General features: G+C 42.0%; 1 protein-coding gene across 2 annotated transcripts in view; it reads left to right on the top strand.

Annotated features, from left to right (window-relative positions):
* Window positions 1-22,846, top strand: part of ZMPSTE24 (zinc metallopeptidase STE24) — a 50,379-nt gene that overhangs the window by 18,042 nt on the left and 9,491 nt on the right. For both annotated transcript variants that reach the window (XM_033226963.1, XM_033226962.1), the window contains exon 7: window positions 8,640-8,824. In XM_033226963.1, coding sequence (XP_033082854.1) covers window positions 8,640-8,824 — 185 coding nt within the window. The remainder of the gene's footprint in view (window positions 1-8,639; window positions 8,825-22,846) is intronic.

Below are 22,846 nucleotides of genomic sequence, written 5' to 3'. Positions count from 1 at the left end.
TTTATGGAGGGTTATGACCTGAGCTGGGTGTTAATGGGAAGTCAGGATTTGAGTAGGTTGGGGGCAGCATTTCAGACGTCAGGCTTCAGGGTCAAAGGGCTTGGGTTCAAATCATAGTTCTATCACAGATTACCAGTGCTGGGTTTAGTGGCTCCAGCCTGTAATCCCATCTACTGGGGAGGCTGAGGTGGGAGGTCAGGAGTTTGAGACAAACTACTTGTGTGACTTTGGACAACTTAGCTTTGCTAAACAGCAATTTACTCGTGTATAATATATGTTTTTATTGTTTTTTTTTTTTTTTTTTTTTGAGACGGAGTCTCGCTCTGCCACCCAGGCTGGAGTGCAGTGGCCGGATCTCAGCTCACTGCAAGCTCCGCCTCCCGGGTTCACGCCATTCTCCTGCCTCAGCCTCCCGAGTAGCTGGGACTACAGGCGCCGCCACCTCGCCCGGCTAGTTTTTTATATTTTTAATGGAGACGGGGGTTTCACCGTGTTAGCCAGGATGGTCTCGATCTCCTGACCTTGTGATCCGCCCGTCTCGGCCTCCCAAAGTGCTGGGATTACAGGCTTGAGCCACCGCGCCCGGCCTTTATTGTTAACAATAGTAACAATTCTCAAAAATATTTCGAATGAATGAATGTTGTTGCCGACAATAACAACACATATTACATATTTGTAAATTGGTAGGGAGATTGTAGTGAAAAGCCAGGAATCTTGCTCTCAAAATATTATCAGATAGCAAGTGCTGTGCAGAGAATTAAACTAGTTTGGTCTGATAAGTTGATACTGTAGATTGGGTCATCAGATTAAGCTGAGACCTAAACGGAGAAGCTACCCACTTGACGTCAATGGGAAGATGTTCAGGGACCATAAAGAAGTCCAGTGTGGCTGCACCATAGCAGGAGAGTGTTAGGAGATGAAATCTGAGACATAGGCAAGAATCAGACGACATAGGCCTTTGCAAGTCAGGGTAAGGAGTTTGGATTTTAAGTTCAGTGGGAAGAGCCATTGGAGGCTTAGACAGGAAAGTGACATGGTCTGCTTTGTATTTTTAAAATATCCTGGGCTATTGTATGGAGAATATATGTAGAGAGAGGCAAGAGTCTAGGTAGGACATAATTGTAGCTTAGACTAGGATAATAGTAACTAATGGAGAGAAGTGGATACATTTGGGACAAGTTTTAGGGATAGAGTTGATTGAATTTTCTAATTGATTGCATTGGGAGAATAAAGGAAAGAATGACATCAAAGATAATGGCCTAGGACTTTTGACCTGAGCAGTTGGATATATGGTAGTTTACTGAGATGGAAAAAACTGGGAGACTAGTAGGTTTCTGGGGAATTAAGACTTCTAATGGTTGTATTACATATTAAGAAACCTATTAAACACTGTATTAGAGTTCTGTAAGCAATAGAAACCAACTGTGGCTGATTTAAGCAGAAAAACTGCTTATTGAAGCAATATTTGGGCCAGGCGCGGTGGCTGATGCTTGTAATCCCAGCACTTGGAGAGGCTGAGGCGGGCGGATCACTTGAGGTCAGAAGTTCGAGACAAGCCTGGCCAACATGGCGAAACCCTGTCTCTACTAAAAAAAAAGTTAGCTGGGCGTGGTGGCGGGCGCATGTAGTCCCAGCTACTTGGGAGGCTGAGGCAGGAGAATTGCTTGAACCTGGGAGGCGGAGGTTGCGAGTCAAGATCGTGCCACTGCACTCCAGCCTGGGCGACAGAGCAAGACTCTGTCTCAAAAAAAAAGAACAGTATTTGGCCAGGTGTGGTGGCTCACACCTGTAATTCCAAAACTTTGAGAAACTGAGGCAGGTGGAATACCTGAGGTCAAGAGTTCGAGACCAGCCTGGCCAACATGGTGAAACCCCATCTCTACTAAAAATACAAAAATTAGCTGGGCATGGTGGTGCACACCTGTAGTTCCAGCTACTGGGGAGGCTGAGGCAGGAGGATCGCTTGAATCTGGGAGATGCAGGTTGCAGTGAGCCGAGATCGTGCCACTGCACTCCCGCCTGGGCAAAAGAGTGAGACCCTGTCTCAAAAAAAAAAACCAAAAAAGAAAACCAGAAACAATATTTGATATCTCACAAAGTCTGCAGGAAAATTAAGTTTATGAAGTTCAGAAAATGGGCTGTTACATAGGAAGGCTAGGAACGTATGATCATATTGCGGAGCCTGTCTGGTGAGGACACTGCTGTGGCTACTTCAGAACACCGGATTCAGCCACTAGCACCTGCAGAATTAATTCCTCACTGCTTTGCTTTTTTGTGTAATTAGCTAACTATTCAGAGTCCCTAAGGGGTGCATCTGGTTGACTAAGCCAGGGCATGGGGCTAGCTGCTCGGAGTGCTAGAGAAACAAATATCTGGTCTTTCAGATTTCTCAAATGAGAAGCAGCCTCTCACGGGATATGACACTCCCTAAACTCTGAAAGGAGATTCTAATTTTGGACAGGAAAAAAGACTACACACAAGAATACAAACAACAAATACGTCTATAGGCATCACTGTGGAGATGTCAAATAGGTAGCTGTATGTATGAGTCTGGAGTTTTAGGGAGAGGTCAGCACTAAAAATACAGATTTGGAAGTGTCTGGCACATAGATGGTGTTTAATGCGTCAATGAGGGCACTTACGAGAAGGGGACCAGGGTCAGAGTCAGCAGAGAAACAGCCAGGAAGGAGGATAAGGAGGAGGGGCCCTTGAGGTAGGAAGAAAACCAGGAGAAACTGGTGTCTCAAAAGCCAGGAGAAGATTGTGTTTTAAGGAGAAAGTGGTCAACTATGTTAAATGCTGCTAAGAGGTTGATTAAGAGGAAGCATTTTAAAGAAAAAATGGCAATGCCTTACATTTTTATAGAATGTTTTGATTTTTGGAGTTCTCAAATACATTACTTCATACCTCAAGCGATATCGTTAATCCATTCAGTAAATAAGCATCATTGAATACACAGTCATGCATCGATTAATGATGGCAATATGTTCTGAGAAATGCATCATTAGGCTTTTCATTGTCATGCAAACACCATAGAGTATACTCATGCAAACCTAGATGGTATTACCTACTGCACACCTAGGTTGTATGCTATAACCTCTTGCTTCTAGACTACAAACCTATCTAGCATGTTACTGTACTGAATACTGTAGGCAATTTTAGCATGATGATTAGCATTTGTGTATCTAAACATAGAAAAGATAGTGTGCTCTGCTACAACATTACGGTGGCTGTGAGGTCACTAGGTGATAGGAATTTTTCAGCTTCATTATAATTTTGTGGGACCACTGTCCTATATGTAGTCTGTGGACCGAAATGTTATTATGTGGTATGTGACTGTATACTACATGCCAGGCACAGCGATATAAAAAACTTATGTTACAGTACAGGGATTCTTATTTTTTTTGAGACGGAGTCTTGCTCTGTCGCCCAGGCTGGAGTGCAGTGGCGTGATCTCGGCTCACTGCAAGCTCTGCCTCCTGAGTTCAGGCCATTCTCCTGCCTCAGCCTCCCAAGAAGCTGGGACTACAGGCGCCCACAACCATGCCTGGCTAATTTTTTGTATTTTTAGTAGAGACGGGGTTTCACTGTGACAGCCAGGATGGTCTCGATCTCCTGACCTCGTGATCCACCCGCGTCGGCCTCCCAAAGTGCTGGGATTACAGGTGTGAGCCACTGCGCCCGGCCAGTACAGGGATTCTTAAACTTTAGTAAGTATAAAAGTCCCTCGAGAATTTGTTAAACGACAGATTCCTTGAAGGGGTGGCCTGCCCCTTCACACCTGTGGACGTTTCTCGTTAGGTGGAATGAGAGACTTGAGAAAAGAAATGAGACACAGAGACAAAGTATAGAGAAAGAAAAAGTGGGTCCAGGGGACCGCCGCTCAGCATACAGAGGACCCACGCCGGCACCGGTCTCTGAGTTCCCTCAGTATTTATTGATCATTATCTTTACCATCTTAGAAAAAGGGAAGTGGCAGGATAATAGGATCAACATAAGGAGAAGGTCAACAGTAAGACATGTGAATAAAGATCTCTGTGACATGAATAAGTTTAAGGAAAAGTGCTGTGCCTTGATATGCATATGTAAACATCCCCATAAACCTTTTTAGTGCATAAAGAGCAGCATTGCCACTAGCACGTCCCACCTTCAGCCCTAAGGCGGTTTTCTCCTTTCTCAGCAAACAGAATATACAATCGGGTTTTACACCGAGATGTTCCATTGCCCAGGAACGGGCAGGAGACAGATGCTTTTCTCTATCTCAACTGCCAAGAGGCCTTCTTTCCTCTTATACTAGTCCTCCTCAGCACAGACCCTTCACGGTGTCAGGCTGGGGGACGATTAGGTCTTTCCCTTCCCACAAGGCCATATTTCAGACTATCACATGGGGAGAAACCTTGGACAATACCTAGCTTTCCTAGGCAGAGGTCCCTGCGACCTTTGGCAGTGTACATGTCCCTGGGTACTTGAGATTAAGAGAATGGTGATGACTCTTCACAAGCATACTGCCTTCAGGCACTTGTTTAACAAAGCACACCCTGCACGGCTCAAAATCCGTTAAACCTTGAGTTACCACAGCACATGTCTCTTGCAAGGACAAGGTTGGGGGTAGGGTCACAGATTAACAGCATCTCAAATACAGAACAAAGTAGAGTGTCTTACGTCTACTTCGTTCTATATAGACACAGTAGCAGTCTGATCCCTCTTTGTTTTCCCCACAATTCCTGGGCATCATCCCAGAGATTCTGACTTAGTAGGTGTTTCCAGTGTCTACTTCTAATAAGTACCCCTAGGTGATTTTGGTGTATTCCTTGGACCACACTTTGAGATACTTGGACCGGTGGGAGATAGCAAGACATTAATTTATGTTTGTTTGTGTGCATACAATCTGCTTACTTTCATAAATAACTTCAGATAGCATTTAAGAAATTTTTTTTTTTTTTTTTTTGAGACGGAGTCTCGCTCTCCCGCCCAGGCTGGAGTACAGTGGCCCGATCTCAGCTCACTGCAAGCTCCGCCCCCCAGGTTTACACTATTCTCCTGCCTCAGCCTCCCTAGTAGCTGGGACTACAGGCGCCTGCCACCTCGCCCGGCTAGTTTTTTGTATTTTTAGTAGAGACGGGGTTTCACCGTGTTAGCCAGGATGATCTCGATCTCCTGACCTCGTGATCCGCCTGTCTTGGCCTCCCAAAGGTCTGGGATTACAGGCTTGAGCCACCGCGCCCGGCCTAAGAAATATTTTTAAATTAATTTAAAAATTTAGGATTAGGGCCAAGCATGGTAGCTCACGCCTGTAATCCTAGCACTTTGGGAGTCCGAGGTGGGCAGATCACCTGAGGTCAGGAGTTCGAGACCAGCCTGGCCAACGTGATGAAACCCCCGTCTCTACTAAAAATACAAAAATTAGCTGGGTGTGGTGGCATGTGCATGGAATCCCAGCTACCCAGGAGGCTGAGGCAAGAGAATCACTGGAACCTAGGAGGCAGAGGCTGCAGTGAGTAGAGATCACGCCACTACTAGCCTGGGTGACAGAGTGAGACTCCGTCTCAGGGAAAAAAAAAAAAAAAAAATTTAGGATCAGAAAAGACAGAGATGAGATAGAAGAATGGGACTTCAAAGGGTAACACAGACAAAATAAACAAACATGTGTGGCTCTTCCTGGCAACCAAACCAAAAAGAAATGTAATAATGCAATAAATAAATAATAGCTTCTATTTGTCAAAGTTTTACTACTAAACATACTGCCAAGTACTTTTCATTAGATATATGAGTAGATAGAAAATTCATGTTTTTTGTAAGAGACTTCACATTCTCAAGAGAAATCAACATTTATCATTTCTTTTTTGAAAAAAGTATATAAATAATTGTAGTAGTATCGAGATAAGACAGCATACTAATTGCTTCACTTAGAATCTCTCATGTAATCCATAATCTAACCTAATGAGGTAGATATTAGCCTCGCTTCATAAATAGGAAACTAAAGCTTAAAGAAATGAAGAAAGTTTTCTAAATTTACACAACTAATACATGGCAGAGCCAAGATTTGAACTCAGAGTCTATGCTTTTAATCACTATACTCAACTCACTGCACATTGTAGAACATTTGGAAGTCAAAGTATATAAAGAAGAAAATAAAAATCAGCCGTAGTTCAGGTACTGTTAAAAATGTAGGTATGGGCTGGCTGTGGAGATTCACACCTGTAATCCTAGCACTTTGGGATGCCGAGGCAGGAGAATTGCTTGAGCCCAGGAGTTAGAGACCAGCCTGGGCAACACAGCAAGACCCTGTCTCTACAAAAAAGTAGTCGGGCATAGTGGTATGTATCTGTAGTCCTAGCTACTCAGGAGGCTGAGGCAGGAGGATTGATTGAGCTCAGGAGGTCAAGGCTGCAGTGAGCCATGATTATGCCATTGCATTGCAGTCTGGGCGACAGAGAGAGACCCTGTCTCAAAAGAAAAAAAGGTATGTCTTCTTCCAGTCTTTATAAAAATTGCTTTAATTATAGAAGTAGGTATGCTTGTTTTAAAAGTCTTGGGGAAAAAAAGGAAACAAAAATCCATAATTCTAGAATTTAGTGATAAACATTTCAGTATTTTGGTATGTTTCCTAATAGGCATGGGCTTATGCTTTTCTATTAATTATTAGGTTGGTGCAAAAATAATTGCAGTTTTAGACCATGAGTTTTATAACTAGGCTCAAACACATCTTTATTAATCAAAAGAGGAACCATTACAATCAACGCATTTGTGCCAACCAGAAATAAGTTTGTTTATTCCTGTAAGGTAAAACTCTGTGCTTCGGGATTTGGCAAACTCTTGGAAAGCATTTTCTGCATCCAGCTAGTTGTGGAAACATTTTCTCTTTAAAAAGTTGTCGAGATGCTTGAAGAAGTGATAGTCAGTTGGCAAGAGGTCAGATGAATATGGCAGATCAGGCAAAACTTCATAGCCCAATTTGTTCAACTTTTGAAGCATTGGTTTTGCGATGTGCAGTTGGGTGTTGTCTTGAAGAAGAATTGGGCCCTTTCTGTTGACCAATGCTGGTTGCAGGCATTGCAGTTTTCTGTGCATCTCATCGATTTGCTGTGCATACTTCTCAGATGTAATGGTTTTGCCAGGATTCAGAAAGCTATAGTGGATCAGACTGGCAGCAGACCACCAAACAGTGACCATGACCATTTTTTGGTGCAAGTTTGGATTTGGGAAGTGCTTTGGAACTTCTTCTGGGTCCACCCACTGAGCTGGTCATCGCCTGTTGTTGTGTAAAATCCATGTTTCGTCTCACATCACCGTCTGATAGAGAACTGGTTTGTTGTATAAAATAAGAGAAGACAACACTTCAAAACAATGATTTTTTTTAATTTTTATTTTTGCTCAGCTGATGAGGCACCACTTATCAGGCTTTTTCACCTTTCCAGTTTGCTTCAAATGCCAAACGACCGTAGAGTAGTCGACATTGAGTTCTTCGGCAACTTCTTGTGTAGTTGTAAGGGGATCAGCTTCGATGATTGCTCTCCATTGGTCGTTGTCATCTTCCGATGGCCTACCACTACGCTCCTCATCTTCAAGGCTCTCGTCTCCTTTGCAAACTTCTTGAACCACCACTGCACTGTACGTTCGTTAGCAGTTCCTGGGCCAAATGCGTTGTTGATGTTGCGAGTTGTCTCTGCTGCTTTATGACCCATTTTGAACTCAAATAAGAAAATTGCTTGAATTTGCTTTTTTTTTTTTTTTTTTTTGTGAGAGAGTCTCCTGCTGCTGCCCAGGCTGGCGTGCAGTGGCGACATCTCTGCTCACTGCAATCTCCGTCTCCTGGGTTCAAGCAATTTTCATACCTCAGCCCCACGTGTAGCTGGGATTACCGGCATGCGCCACCATGCTCGGCTAATTTTTTGTATTTTTGGTAGAGGCAGGGTTTCACCATGTTGGCCAGGCTGGTCACGAACTCCTGACTATAAGTGATCCACCTGCCTCAGCCTCCCAAAGTGCTGAGATTACAGGTATGAGCCACTGTACCAAGCTGAATTTGCTTTTTGTCTAATATCATTTCCCTTATCTAAAATAAATATAAAATAAACAGCAAGTAATAAATCATTAGCAAAAAACAAAACGAGAAATATGCATTAAAATGACGTATAACATAACCATATTTATTTAAGAATGTATTCCAATATCAAACAGTAAATTTCAACAATGCAAAAATCGCAATTACGTTTGCACCAATCTAATACATGTACACTTCTTCTTGACAATAATGGAACCTTATATACATGAAGTTTTGTATCCTTCACAATATATTGGTGAGCTTTTTCTTGTTAAAATTCTTTGGAAGTATAATTTTTTTCTGGCTGCTTAAAATTCCATTTCATAGTTTTACTATAATTGAATCATTCCATAACTGTTGGATGTTTAGGCTTTACTTATTTACTTACTGCTATAAAGCTGTGATGAGCACATTTATTGGCAAAAAAAACAGACGCTCTCCACTTCTGGTGGTGAATTATATTGATATGGTTTTTCTTCTATTAAACAATTTGAAAATGTTAATATCCTTTCCAGTAATTCAATTTGTAGGAGTCTCTCCAAAGGACCCCAAACTTTTTAATTATATTCCATGCTTTGAACTGTCTTTTCCTTAGGATCTAAACGCTCTTCCCACAGCAATGCTTATTTTTATGGCTTCTTCAAGAACAAGCGAATAGTTTTGTTTGACACTCTACTAGAAGAGTACTCTGTACTAAACAAAGACATCCAGGAGGATTCTGGCATGGAACCCCGCAATGAGGAAGAAGGGAACAGTGAAGAAATAAAAGCTAAAGTTAAAGTGAGTTCTTTTTTCCTAAGAGACTCTACCTTAGTTTTTATACACAGTTCCTGTGACAACTCAAAATAACATCAATTTCTATGCAGTGAGTGTTGAATTCAGGGAGACTATCAAATAAAAAACCATGGCTCCTTTATAGTTCTGGTATTTAGGAGAGTTTACCACTATTATTACATGCTAACTACCTTGCAAGCTTTTATAGAATGTAGATATTAAAATTGGAAGCTGTTGTAAGAAAATTCATATGATTATAAGCTGTCTTTAAAACAGTAACGTGTGTGTGTGTGTATATAAAATTTCTGATGTGTTTATGATCAAAGAATTCCCACAAGCAAGATAAAGAGAAGATAAACATCTAATTTTTAGCTTTATTAAGACAGTAATTATAGGCTTTGGCAATGGAGAGACTTGGATTTGAATCCTGGTTCTGTCATTTAGTAGCTTTGTATCCTTGGATACATTATGTAATTTAGTCTGTTTTATTTGTTTAACACACATTTATGAAAATATATACTCTGTGCTGAGATACTTTGCTTGGCACTAGGTACACAAAAATCAAAAGGAATACCTTCTTCTTAAGCTTACAGTCCAAAGGGGAGATAGTCATGTAATCACAGTACAATACGTTAATTGCTACTGTCAAGCTTTAGACTCTAAATATAGTGGGAGCACAAGAAAAGACATTTCTCAAATCTGACCTGAGAGTCTGAGAAAGCTGCTTCTGAATCCTTTTGCTGGATAAGACTGACTGATATTGATTAGCAGAATTTAAAATATCAAGACTAAATGGGGGAGGGGGACAATGATAAGAAAGAATACAAACTGTCAGAAACGGTCATCAGTATTTGTATGTGTGATGGAATGTGCCATTGCCTTTGGTGTCATACAGAGATGATTTTAGATCCCCGTTCACTCACCATCTGTGTAACTGTGCAAGTAAGTTAAGCTTTCATTTATCTATGTGTTTATTTATTTTGAGATGGGGTCTCATTATGTTTCCCAGGCTTGTCGAACTCCTGGCTTCAAGTTACCCGCCTGCCTCGGCCTCCCAAAGTGCTGGGATTATAGGTGTGTGCCACCGCACCCGGCCAAGCTTTCTAAATCTTTGATTTCTTAACTGAAAGATGAGGCCAGTAGGGTTTCTCAAGCTCCACACTATTTTTGGGGGACAGATAATGTTTTTGTTGTGGGAGGTATCTTGCGCATCGTAGGATGTTTAGCAGCATCCCTGGTCTCTCGCCACTAGGGGCCATTTCTCCCCCACAACCTCCAAAAATTGTGACAATGTCTCAGAATATTGCCAGATGTCCCCTAAAGGTTCGGGTGGGGTCAAGTCTCCCCTGGTTGAGAAATACAAGGCTAAAGATGCCTACATTTTAGGGTTTTGAAGATTAAATGAAATAATATGTGTGAAATACCTTGTACTATCTATCAAAATGTACAGAGTACCAGAAAATGATTAGCATCTGAGCATCTGTTTTGACCCTAAAAACAGGTTCTAGTAAAGTACCTAGCCTATTATAAATATGTAGATGAAATAAAATTCTGAGAAGGGATTAGAAGACATCTTAAGGTCATCTTATAGATAGGAAAACTGAAGTCCAGAAAGAATAACCCAGTGATAGCGCTAGAGAATCACGCAAGTTTAGAAAGTTAATCTGCTTATGGTCAGGCGCCGTGGCTCATACCTGTAATCCCAGCACTTTGGAAGGCCAAAACAGGTGGACCACTTGATGTCAGGAGTTAGAGACCAGCCTAGCCAACATGGTGAAACCCTGTCTCCACTAAAAATACAAAAATTAGCCGGGCATGGCGTGCCTGTAGTCCCAGCTACTCCAGAGGCTGAGGCGGGAGAATCACTTGAACCCAGGAGGCAGAGGCTGCAGTGAGCTGAGATTGTGCCACTGTACTCCAGCCTGGGTGACAGAGTGAGACCCTGTCTCAAAAAAAAGAAAGTTAACCTGCTTAAGAGGCATCTTAAGCATTGTGTAAACCTGGTAATGTTAAGTAATGTCTAAACCTAGACATTAGCTAATGGTGCACTGATTACAAGCAAAGTACAGAGATAACAGACATTTAATGTCTATGAGAATAGTTTTCTTTGGCTACAAAAACAATTGAGTGGTCCTTTGAAGTATGTTGAATGGGATTTGACTTATTTTGCTGGCTGCTTTAGAGGCCCGCAGCTGGGTGTGGTGGCTCACACCTGTAATCCCAGCACTTTGGGAGGCTGGGGTTAGAGGATTGCTGGAGGCCAGGAGTTTGAGACCAGCCTGAGCAACATGGTGAGACTTCATCTTCTCAAAAAATAAAAAAATAGCTGGGCATGGTGATGCCCACTTGTAGTTCCAGCCACTCAGGAGGCTGAGATGGGAGGATCACTGGAGTTCAGGAAGTTAAGGCTGCAGTGAGCTGTGTTTGCCCCACTGCACTTCAATCTGGGCAACAGAGCGAGACCATGTCTTCAAAACAAAAAGAGCCTGCTTTGCTTCATTGATTAACTACAAATATTTTACTGTCTAAAATACATATTACATGACAAGATACAACAGACATAGTTTTACCCTAAAGAACCTACAGTAGAGGAGACAAATAGCCTAGAGTTTAAGGCAGGGCATGGTAAATGTCATGAGTAGCAGCTGATAAAGTGTGGCTTTCAGAAATGGAGATATTAATGCAGATTCTACTGGTCAGCAAGTTTCTTAGAAGTGAGGCTATTTGAAGTAGGTAGAAGTTTGACTTGGGGCTGGGGTTTTTCAGGTTGAAGGCTAGGAATGAATAGAGACAAAGTTCACAATGTCTGTTCTGAAACTAATGATTAAATGGATTCTTGTAGATGGGGATAGGAAGGTAGGCCAGGACCAGTTTTTTGAATACTTTTTCCTGAAGCCATCAAGTGATTGTTTCCAGTGGCCTGGAAAGTTTAATTTGGGTAGAGGCCAAAGCTTATTTTAGGAATATTCAAATCTGATGGCAGAATATAGAATAGAGCAAAGATTGCAGGCAAGGAGACTTCTAGGAATCTACTGCATTAAGATGACCAAGATAAGCATGAGATAATGAGGGCCTGTGCCAGAATGAGAGGTCCAAGTAAGTGCAAGAGTCATAACAAAGGATGGATTGAAAGTACAGTCATGCTCCATATAATGACATTTCAGTCAATAATGGACCGAATATGCTACCATAATATTATAATACCATGTTTGTAACCATACTTGTCCTAAGGTTACATATGCTTAGATACACACTTACTCACTATTGTGTTACAGTTACCTACAGTATTCAGTGTGGTAACATGATAGACAGGTGTTTGTGTAAGTGTACCCTATGATGTTTGCACAACAAAATCACCTAACAACACACTTATCAAAACATATCCCCATCATCAAATGATGCATGACTGTACTTAGAGATTGATATTATGGGACGTGAAGGAGAAGGTCAAAGATTGACTCAACAAGCCAGGCGCGGTGGCTCACGCCTGTAATCCTAGCACTTTGAGAGACTGAGGCAGGTGGATCACCTGAGGTCAGGAGTTTGAGACCAGCCTGGCCAACATGGTGAAACCCCGTCTCTATTAAAAATACAAAAATTAGCCAGGCATGGTGGTGGGCGCCTGTAATCCCAGCTACTTGGGAAGCTGAGGCAGGAGAATCACTTGAACCTGGGAGGCAGAGGTTGCAGTGAGCTGAGATTGTGCCATTGCACTCCAGCCTAGGCAACAAGAGTGAAACTTCGTCTCAAAAAAAAAAAGACTCAACAGTTATTAACTTTATTGCTTTTCTGCACGTGTACCACTGGTGATATCATTTTAGGTATATCAACATTTTAAATTTGATTAGTTTTATATCTGTTAATATATATTAGGGGAAAAAATGAAACTAGTGTATCAAACTCATGATTTCATACAAATGTATTGTCACTTAGGATAAGGCTAGTTTTAAAAAGTGGATTTGTTTAAAGAAATAAGTAAATAATTACATGGAGGGTACACAGATGTGGTGGAAGTTTAGGAAGCAGATTTATTCAGCACTTGCTACTGAATGCCTACTATGTACAATGCAGTAAGGGATGCAAAGATGGTGTTAGCCTGGATGGTACAGAGAACATGAAGCATTTCATTTTTAACAGAAATTTAAAGAAAAAAACTAAAGTTACCTGAAATCCCACCCCTTAGAGATAACTATTAACATTTTGATGAGTGTGTCCATAATGGCTATTACATTTTAAAAGATAACTGGGAAACCTGGCTGGAATTTTACCCTTCAAAAGACAAATAGAAGAATTGAAACAACCTGTCTCAAAAGCAATTTAAGGCCAGGCACAGTGCCTCACGCCTGTAATCCCAGCATTTTGGGAGGCCAGTGTGAGAGGATTGCTTGAGGCCAGGAGTTTGGGCAACATAGAAAGACCCCTATCTCTACAGAAAATTAAAAAATACAAAATGTTCAAAAGCAATTTAAGAAAATAATTTTAAATATATATAAGCTGCCCTTTTATAGAAGACAGCAAGTATTTCCCCAGTAAGTACTAGGGTTATATGAAAGTCTTCCCAGTTGATAAATACGATGGAAAGGATGCAGGCTCCAGAGAGGTGGATTTTACCCACTACTTAGTAGCAAGACATTTTAATTTCTTACCTCCTTTTCTTCATCTCTAAAATGAAGACCTTTCTTCCCATCTGCCCAACTTGGTGTTGTGAGGATCAAATGAGGTAGTGTATGAATTTTGTAAAAAGGAAAATGCTAAGAAAACTAATAGATGGGCAGTACCTATTTTTGTTCTCTTATGTGAAATTAGAGTGGGAAGAAAAGAAAATCGAGGGCTAAGAGTCTATCATGAGTAAGCAAGTCTCCTTTCTGTGGAAAGTGATCCACACTGTTTAAGCTGTAATCATTCCACATCAGCGTATCTTTGAGTGTGACCCTGATGCTGTTCTAAACAGCTTCCTAAATCCAGACATCAAACCAAGAGACGAGAGCATATCCTGAACAATAGAGAATTGGTTGTTTTATAAAACAATGCATAATTCATATTGGAAAGCAGGTGACTGGTGAAAACAGAAGCCTAAGGACCATGTTACTTTATGTAAAATAAGGCTATCAATACCTGCCTTATAGTAGTGAAGATTAATGAACTGTTTGTAAAATATCTGATACATACAGTATCTATACATAGGCAGTTAATAAATGGAAGCTGTTATCACTGTTATTATTAAACAAAAACATTAGCTATATTTTTGCTTATTACTAAAGTAGAACAGTCGGCCTGGCACAGTGGCTTACCCCTGTAATCCCAGCACTTTGGGAGGCCGAGGCTGGTGGATCACCTGAGGTCAGGAGTTTGAGATCAGCCTGACCAACATGGTGAAACCCCATCTCTACTAAAATTACAAAATTAGCTGGGTGTGGTAACACATTTCTGTAATCCTAGCTACTTGGGAGGCTGAGGCAGGAGAATCTCTTGAACCCAGGAGGCGGAGGTTGCAGTGAGCCAGGATCGTGCCATTGCACTCCAGTCTGGGCAACAAAAGTGAAAGTCTGTCTCAAAAAATAAATAAATAATAATAGTAAAAATAAAAAAGTTAGAAAACATCAATAACAAAAATAATGATCCAACAAACCATAAACATCTTACTAGATATATTTCTAGTCTTCTAAACTATAATTTTTTTTTTTTTTACCATTTTCCTTTTGTTGAATTGTTTCCAATTTTTTGCTGTTAAAAATGTTTCTGCAGTGAGTATTTTTGTATGTAATCCTTCAGTTGTAACTCTTAATTTTCCCTTTAGAGTAGTCTATAAATTGGTGCTTTAGTTTGTTACTCCTTCATGACCATTCCCTGAAGGTACAGATAAGTGTGTGTCTCTTAGCTCTTTAAGGAACGAGGTTAGTTATGTGATTCTTTTCTCTACTAAATGTACTCTTACCCAAACTCTAAAATTTAAATAGGAAAGAGGTAATAAATGTCAATCGTGTATTGCAAATCATTATAATTTATCCCTCTTTCTCATACAACGGACCTGGATTCTCTGTATGTGGTCATTTTCCTTAAAAAAAATGAGGAACTGGTGAAAGAGGGGGAAAGTGGTAGAATATCTAGATTCCAATAAATCTTGTCTGTGTTCTCAGGAGGCTGCATTTTCTCAGCTGTGTGAAACAAAATCTATTTCAAGTTCATCTTTTTTTTTTTTTTTTTTTACGTAATTTGCTCTTTTCAGTAGCTGAAGCTTATTTCAAAATCTTTAGCCTGAACTTTCTGGGATATATGTTCTCTAACTGTTGCAGGGCACTGTGTGTGTCCAATAGATCAAACTTTATTATTTTATTCAAATATTTATATCTTTATTAATATTTTATTTGTTTGGTGTTTCCATTATTGATAGTGGTCTGTTACTATCCTTTATTATAGTAAATTTGTCAAGTTTTTTTTTTTTTTTTTTGAGACGGAGTCTTGCTCAGTCGCCCAGGCTGGAGTGCGGTGGCGCCATCTCGGCTCACTGCAAGCTCCGCCTCCCGGGTTTACGCCGTTCTCCTGCCTCAGCCTCCCGAGTAGCTGGGACTACAGGCATCCGCCACTATGCCCGGCTAGTTTTTTTGTGTTTTTAGTAGAGACGGGGTTTCACCGTGTTAGCCAGGGTGGTCTTGATCTCCTGACTTCGTGATCCGCCGGTCTCGGCCTCCCAAAGTGCTGGGATTACAGGCGTGAGCCACCGCGCCCAGCCTTCTTTGCAAATCTTGCAGTTTTGAAATAATATGTTCTGAGGCCAATGTATAGTTACATGCCAATTAAAAATTAATGTATCCTCCTGGTAAAGTGAAATTTTTATGTTTGTGCTGTGGCCTTCCTAAATAATCCTTTTTGCCTTTACCTTGCCTTTAAGTTGGTTGGGCACGGTGGCTCATGCCTGTAATCCCAGCGCTTTGGGAGGACGAGGCAGGCGGATCACCTGAGGTCGGGAGTTCTAGACCAACCTGACCAATATGGAGAAATCCCATCTCTACTAAAAATATACAATTAGCTGGGAGTGGTAGTCCATTCCTGTAATCCCAGCTACTCAGGAGGCTGAGGTAGGAGAATCGCTTGAACCCGGGAGGCAGAGGTTGCAGTGAGCTGAGATTGTGCAATTGCACTCCAGTCCAGGCAATAAGAGCTAAATTCCGTCTCAAAAAAAAAAAAAGGTTGATTTTGTCTTATATTAATACAGGTGTCCCAGCTTTCCTTCAGTTAGTGTTTGTTAGAGGTTATCTTTTTTATTTTTTATTTTATTATTATTATTATTATTTTTGAAACAGAGTCACACTGTCGCCTGGGCTGGAATGCAATGGCGTGACCTTGACTCACTGCAACCTCCGCCTCCCGGGTTCAAGTGATTCTCCTGCCTCAGCCTCCTAAGTAGCTGGGACTACAGGCGCCTGCCACCTCGCCTGGCTAGTTTTTTGTATTAGTAGAGATGGGGTTTCACTGTGTTAGCCAGGATGATCTCGATCTCCTGACCTCATGATCCGCCCGTCTTGGCCTCCCAAGTGCTGGGATTACAGGCATGAGCCACTGCATCCGGCCTCAGAGGTCATCTTTTTACTTAAAAAAAAAAAAATTTAGTGATGGCCGGGCACAGTGGCTTATGCCTGTAATCCCAGCACTTTGGGAGGCTGAGGCGGGTGGATCAGAGATCAGGAGATTGAGACCATCCTGGCTAACACAGTGAAACCCCATCTGTACTAAAAATACAACAAATTAGTCAGGCGTGGTGGCAGGCACCTGTAGTCCCAGCTACTCAGGAGGCTGAGGCAGGAGAATGGCGTGAACCTGGGAGGCAGAGCTTGCAGTGAGCCGAGACCGCGCCACTGCACTCCAGCCTGGGCGACAGAGTGAGACTGCGTCTCAAAAAAAAAATTTAGATAAAATTCACATAAGATTCACCATCTTAACCATTTTAAAGCGTGTAATTCAGTGGCTTATAGTATATTCAAAAAGTTGTATAACCATCACTAAACCACTATCTAATTGATCCTTTTACTTTTAACCTTGGCCTTATATTTTCTTTTTTTTTTTTTTTTTTTTTTTTTGAGGCGGAGTCTCGCTCTGTCGCCCAGGCTGGAGTGCAGTGGCCAGATCTCAGCTCACTGCAAGCTCCGCCTCCCGGGTTCAAGTGATTCTCCTGCCTCAGCCTCCCAAGTAGCTGGGATTACAGGTGCCCACCACCAAGACTGGCTAATTTTTTCTATTTTTGGTAGAGATGGAGTTTCACTATGTTGGCCAGGCTGGTCTCGAACTCCTGCCCTTGTGATCCGCCCACCTCGGCCTCCCAAAGTGCTGGGATTACAGGCATGAGCCACTGCATCCGGCCTCAGAGGTCATCTTTTTACTTAAAAAAAAAAAAATTTAGTGATGGCCGGGCACAGTGGCTTATGCCTGTAATCCCAGCACTTTGGGAGGCTGAGGCGGGTGGATCAGAGATCAGGAGATTGAGACCATCCTGGCTAACACAGTGAAACCCCATCTGTACTAAAAATACAACAAATTAGTCAGGCGTGGTGGCAGGCACCTGTAGTCCCAGCTACTCAGGAGGCTGAGGCAGGAGAATGGCGTGAACCTGGGAGGCAGAGCTTGCAGTGAGCCGAGACCGCGCCACTGCACTCCAGCCTGGGCGACAGAGTGAGACTGCGTCTCAAAAAAAAATTTAGATAAAATTCACATAAGATTCACCATCTTAACCATTTTAAAGCATGTAATTCAGTGGCTTATAGTATATTCAAAAAGTTGTATAACCATCACTAAACCACTATCTAATTGATCCTTTTACTTTTAACCTTGGCCTTATATTTTCTTTTTTTTTTTTTTTTTTTTTTTTTTGAGGCGGAGTCTCGCTCTGTCGCCCAGGCTGGAGTGCAGTGGCCAGATCTCAGCTCACTGCAAGCTCCGCCTCCCGGGTTTACGCCATTCTCCTGCCTCAGCCTCCCGAGTGGCTGGGACTACAGGCGCCTGCCACCTCGCCTGGCTAGTTTTTTTGTATTTTTTAGTAGAGACAGGGTTTCACCATATTAGCCAGGATGGTCTTGATCTCCTGACCTCGTGATCCGCCCATCTCGGCCTCCCAAAGTGCTGGGATTACAGGCTTGAGCCACCGCGCCCGGCCATTGGCCTTATATTTTCAATATGTCTCTTGTATACAGCATGTCAGTAGATTTTATTATGGTTGTTTTTAAAGCTATACTGACAGTTACTATCTTTTTATTGACAGGTTTAGTTTATGTATGTTGTGATTACTGATATATTTGGAATTATTTCTACCATATTGTTTTATGTCCTTTGTGTCTCTTTTCTGTGCTTTCTGTTCTCCACCCTTATCTTCTCACCTCAACACAACACATATACCCTCCCACTTTTTTCTAAGAACTGATTGAAGGTTTTTAAAAAATTCTGCTTAGGTCATTATTCATCTTTGGATGTTCTTGTATTACTATTCTTTTAATGATTGCCGCTAAAACTTAAGCATGCCCACATATCTGAAGATCTTAAAATACATGGTATCTTCACTATTTCCTGAACAATCCAGGGTCCTTAAACACTTTGAAACCATTATGCCTTTCATCTTTTATTTTAGTTTTATCCTGTTCATTGTTTTTTTTGTTTTGTTTTGTGTTTTGTTTTTTTGAGACGGAGTCTCGCTCTGTCGCCCAGGCTGGAGTGCAGTGGCCAGATCTCAGCTCACTGCAAGCTTCGCCTCCGGGGTTTAAGCCATTTTCCTGCCTCAGCCTCCTAAGTAGCTGGGACTACAGGTGCCCGCCACCTCCCCTGGCTAGTTTTTTGTATTAGTAGAGATGGGGTTTCACTGTGTTAGCCAGGATGATCTCGATCTCCTGACCTCATGATCCGCCCGTCTTGGCCTCCCAAAGTGCTGGGATTACAGGCTTGAGCCACCGTGCCTGGCTCCTGTTCATTGTTTATCCCCCAAATTGTCATTTTTTTTTTTTTTTGGTCTTATACAGTTATCATTTAGATTCATCTATGTGCTTATCTGTTTTTCTGCTTAACATTCCTTATTCACCTCACATCTTTTAGAAATCATTTTCCTTCTTTCAGAAGTATATACTTTAGGATTGTCTTTTTCTTTTTTTTATGAGATGGAATCTCACTCTTTCACGAGGCTGGAGTGCAGTGGCGTGATCTCAACTCACTGCAACCTCTGCTTCCTGGGTTCAAGCGATTCTCCTGCCTCAGCCTCCCAAGTAACTGGTACTACAGGCACAAGTACAGGCGCACGCCACCATGCCCAGCTAATTTTTGTACTTAGTAGAAACGGAGTTTCATTATGTTGGCCAAGATGGTCTCGATCTCTTGACCTTATGATCCACCTGCCTCGGCCTCCCAAATTGCTGGCATTACAGGTGTGAGCCACTGCGCCCGGCCGTGTTTTAGGAATTTCTTTGGAAAATTCTGGTTTTGTTTTTATTTTGCTCTTATTCTTGGATATCAATGCGGAAATGACAGCTCTTTTATACTTTAAAGATAATCATTCTGCCAGGCGCTTACACCTGTAATCTCAGTACTGTGAGGAGCCCAAGTCTGGAGGGTCACTTGCGCTCAGGAGTTCAAGACTAGTCTGGGCAACATAGCGAGAACTTGTCTCTACTAAAAATAAAAATCAGCAAATTAGCTAGGTGTAGTGGTGTGTGTCTATAGTCCCAGCTATTCAGGAGGCTGAGGTGGGAGGATCTTTTGAGCCCAGGAGATGAAGGCTGCAGTGAGCTATGATCGTACCACTGCAGTCCAGCTTGGGCAACAGAACGAGACCCTGCCTCAAAAATAAATAAATAAATAAATAAATAAGATAAAGATAGTGTTCTATTGTGTTCTGGAATTTTTTTTTTTTTTTTGAGACGGAGTTTCACTCTTGTCCCCCAGGCTGGAGTGCAATGGCGCTATCTCGGCTCACTGCAATCTTCGCCTCCCAGGTTCGAGGGATTCTTCTGCCTCAGCCTCCTGAGTAGCTGTGATTACAGGCGCCCACCACCACACCCAGCTAATTTTTGTATTTTTGTTAGGGACGGGGTTTCACCATGGTGGCCAGGCTGGTCTTGAACTCCTGACCTCAGGTGATCCACCTGCCTTGGCCTCCCAAAGTGCTAGGATTACAGGTGTGAGCCACTGCACCCAGCCCATGTTCTGGATTTCTTTGTTGTTCCTGTTGAAAACATCTGGCTCTGAGCTTATTGTCTTATTTTTTTATTATTATTTTTTACATTTACAAATTAGGATGCATTTTTTTCCCCTTTTTTTGTGAGACAGTCTTGCTCTTGTTACCAGGCTGGAGTGCAATGGCACAATCATAGATCACTGTAGCCTTGAACTCCTGGGTTCAAGCCATCCTCCCATCTCAGCCTCTCAAGTAGCTGGGACTATAGGTGCACACTACTATGCCTGGCTAATTTTTAAAAAAATTTTTGTAGAAACAGGGTCTCATTATGTTGCCCAGGCTGGTCCATGACTTTTTGTTTCTTAATTTATTCCTTTATTTTGGTAGAAAACATCCTCTAGTACCTTCCTGAGAAAGATTACATCGGTAAAGCTTTAAGTTTGTATGCTTAAAATGCCTTCATTTTTCTGTCATACTGGCTTGCTACTTAGACTGGGTATAGAGTTCTAGATTGGAAATACTTCTCCTTCAGGATTGTGAAGGCATCATTTCATTGCCTGCTTGATTCCAACACTGCTGATGAAGTATCTGAAGTCATTCAGATTACTGATCCTGGCCAGGCATGGTGGCTCACGCCTGTAATCCCAGCACTTTGGGAGGCCAAGGCAGGCAGATAACTTGAGGCCAGGAGTTCAAGACCAGCCTGGCCAACATGATGAAACCCCCGTCTCTACAAAAAATATAAAAATTAGCTGGGCATGATAGCTCACGCCTGTAATCCCAGTACTCGGGAGTCTGAGGCACAAGAATTGCTCGAACCTGGGAGGTGGAGGTTGCAGTGAACTGAGATCCTGTCACTGCATTCCAGCCTGGGTGACAGAGTGAGACCCTGTCTTAAAAAAAAAAAAAGGCCGGGTGCGGTTGCTCAAGCCTGTAATCCCAGCACTTTGGGAGGCCGAGACAGGCGGATCACGAGATCAGGAGATCGAGACCATCCTGGCTAACATGGTGAAACCCTGTCTCTACTAAAAAATACAAAAGAACTAGCCGGGCGAGGTGGCAGGCACCTGTAGTCCCAGCTACTCAGGAGGCTGAGGCAGGAGAATGGCGTCAACCTGGGAGGCGGAGCTTGCAGTGAGCTGAGATCCGGCCACTGCACTCCAGCCTGGACGACAGAGCGAGACTCCGTCTCAAAAAAAAAAAAAAAATTGCTGATCCTTTTGTTACTTTTTTTTTGTTTTTTTTTTTTGCTTTTCTGGAAGTTTGTTAGATCTTTCTCTGTTTCAGTGTTCTAAAATTTCACATCCCCGATGGGGATCTGTTTTCTTCCACCGTGTTATATGCATCACACTGTTTTCATCCACTGTGATGTATGCATTAGGCTCTTTTATTCTGGAAATTGAGGTCCTGTGGTTATAAGAAATTTTCTGGAATTATTTTGTTCATTTTTCTCCTCTCCATTTTTAAAATTCTATCTTTTCAGGGCTCCTCTTACTCGAATGCTGGATTTCTTATACTGAACTCTCCTATCTTTTTAACCCTCTTTTCCATTTTAAATATCTCTTTCTACTTTCTAGTATTCCCTCATCATCTTCTAATTCTTTTATTGAACTTAACATTTTTTTTTTTTTTTTTTTTTTGAGATGGAGTCTTGCCCTCTCACCCAAGCTGGAGTGCAATGGCACAATCTCAGCTAACTGCAACCTCTGCCTCCCGGGTTCAAGCAATTCTCCTGCCTCAGCCTCCTGAGTAGCTGGGATTACAGGTGTGCACCACCACGCCCAGCTATTTTTTTTTTTTTTTTGTATCTTTAGTAGAAACGGGGTTTCATCATGTTTGCCAGGCTGGTCTCGAACTCCTGATCTTGTGATACACCTGCCTCAGCCTCCCAGAGTGCTGGGATTGCAGGCGTGAGTCACCATGCCTGGCCTTCAACTTGGATTTCTAAGAATTTTTTTATCTGAATTTTCCATGTTACAGCACTTTGTTATTTTTTCTTAGGTACAGTATCTTAATTTTCTAAACTTTCTCTTTATATAATTTGTTTATTTCATGTTGCTTTTTTTCTGGATCAGATCTTCCATGTTAACAACTTACCTCATATGTCTGGTAAATTCTTGGTTATTTGCTCCTTAGTAAGAGAATGGGACTAGGCCGGGCACAGTGGCTCATGCCTGTAATCCCAGCACTTTGGGAGGCTGAGGCGGGTGGATCCCCTGCGGTCAGGAGTTGGAGACCAGACTGGCTCACATGGTGAAACCCCGTCTCTAAAAATACAAAAATTAGGCAGACGTGGTGGTGCATGCCTGTAGTCCCAGCTACTCAGGAGGCTGAAGCACAAGAATCACTTGAACCCAGGAGGCAGAGGTTGCAGTGAACTGAGATCGTGCCATTGCACTCCAGCTTGGGCAACAAGAGTGAAACTCCGTCTCAAAAAAAAAAGAAACAACTACTGTTAACATTTGTATATACTTTGTCTACTTTTTATACTTGTATATTTTTATATACATATTCACATTGTTTCATAATTAGAATCATACCATATATTTTTAGTTTGTGTCTTTCTTCACCTAATCATTTTCCAATGTCAGAACATAATCCTTTTTTTATTTTATTTTTTTCTTTTTTTTGAGATGGAGCCTCACTTTTTCGCCCAGGTTGGAGTACAGTGGCGTGATCTTGGCTCACTACAGACTACGCCTCCCAGTTTCAAGCAGATCTCACGCCTCAGCCTCCTGAGTAGCTGGGATTACAGGCATGCACCACCACACGTGGCTGTTATTATTATTATTATTATTATTATTATTATTATTATTATTTGAGATGGAGTCTTGCTCTGTCGCCTAGGCTGGAGTGCAGTGGCGCGATCTCGGCTCACTGCA

The sequence above is a fragment of the Trachypithecus francoisi genome, unplaced genomic scaffold (genome assembly GCF_009764315.1).
Source record: "Trachypithecus francoisi isolate TF-2019V2 unplaced genomic scaffold, Tfra_2.0 Lachesis_group12, whole genome shotgun sequence".
Lineage (NCBI taxonomy): Eukaryota > Metazoa > Chordata > Mammalia > Primates > Cercopithecidae > Trachypithecus > Trachypithecus francoisi.
This window is presented reverse-complemented; position numbering and strand designations above follow the sequence as displayed.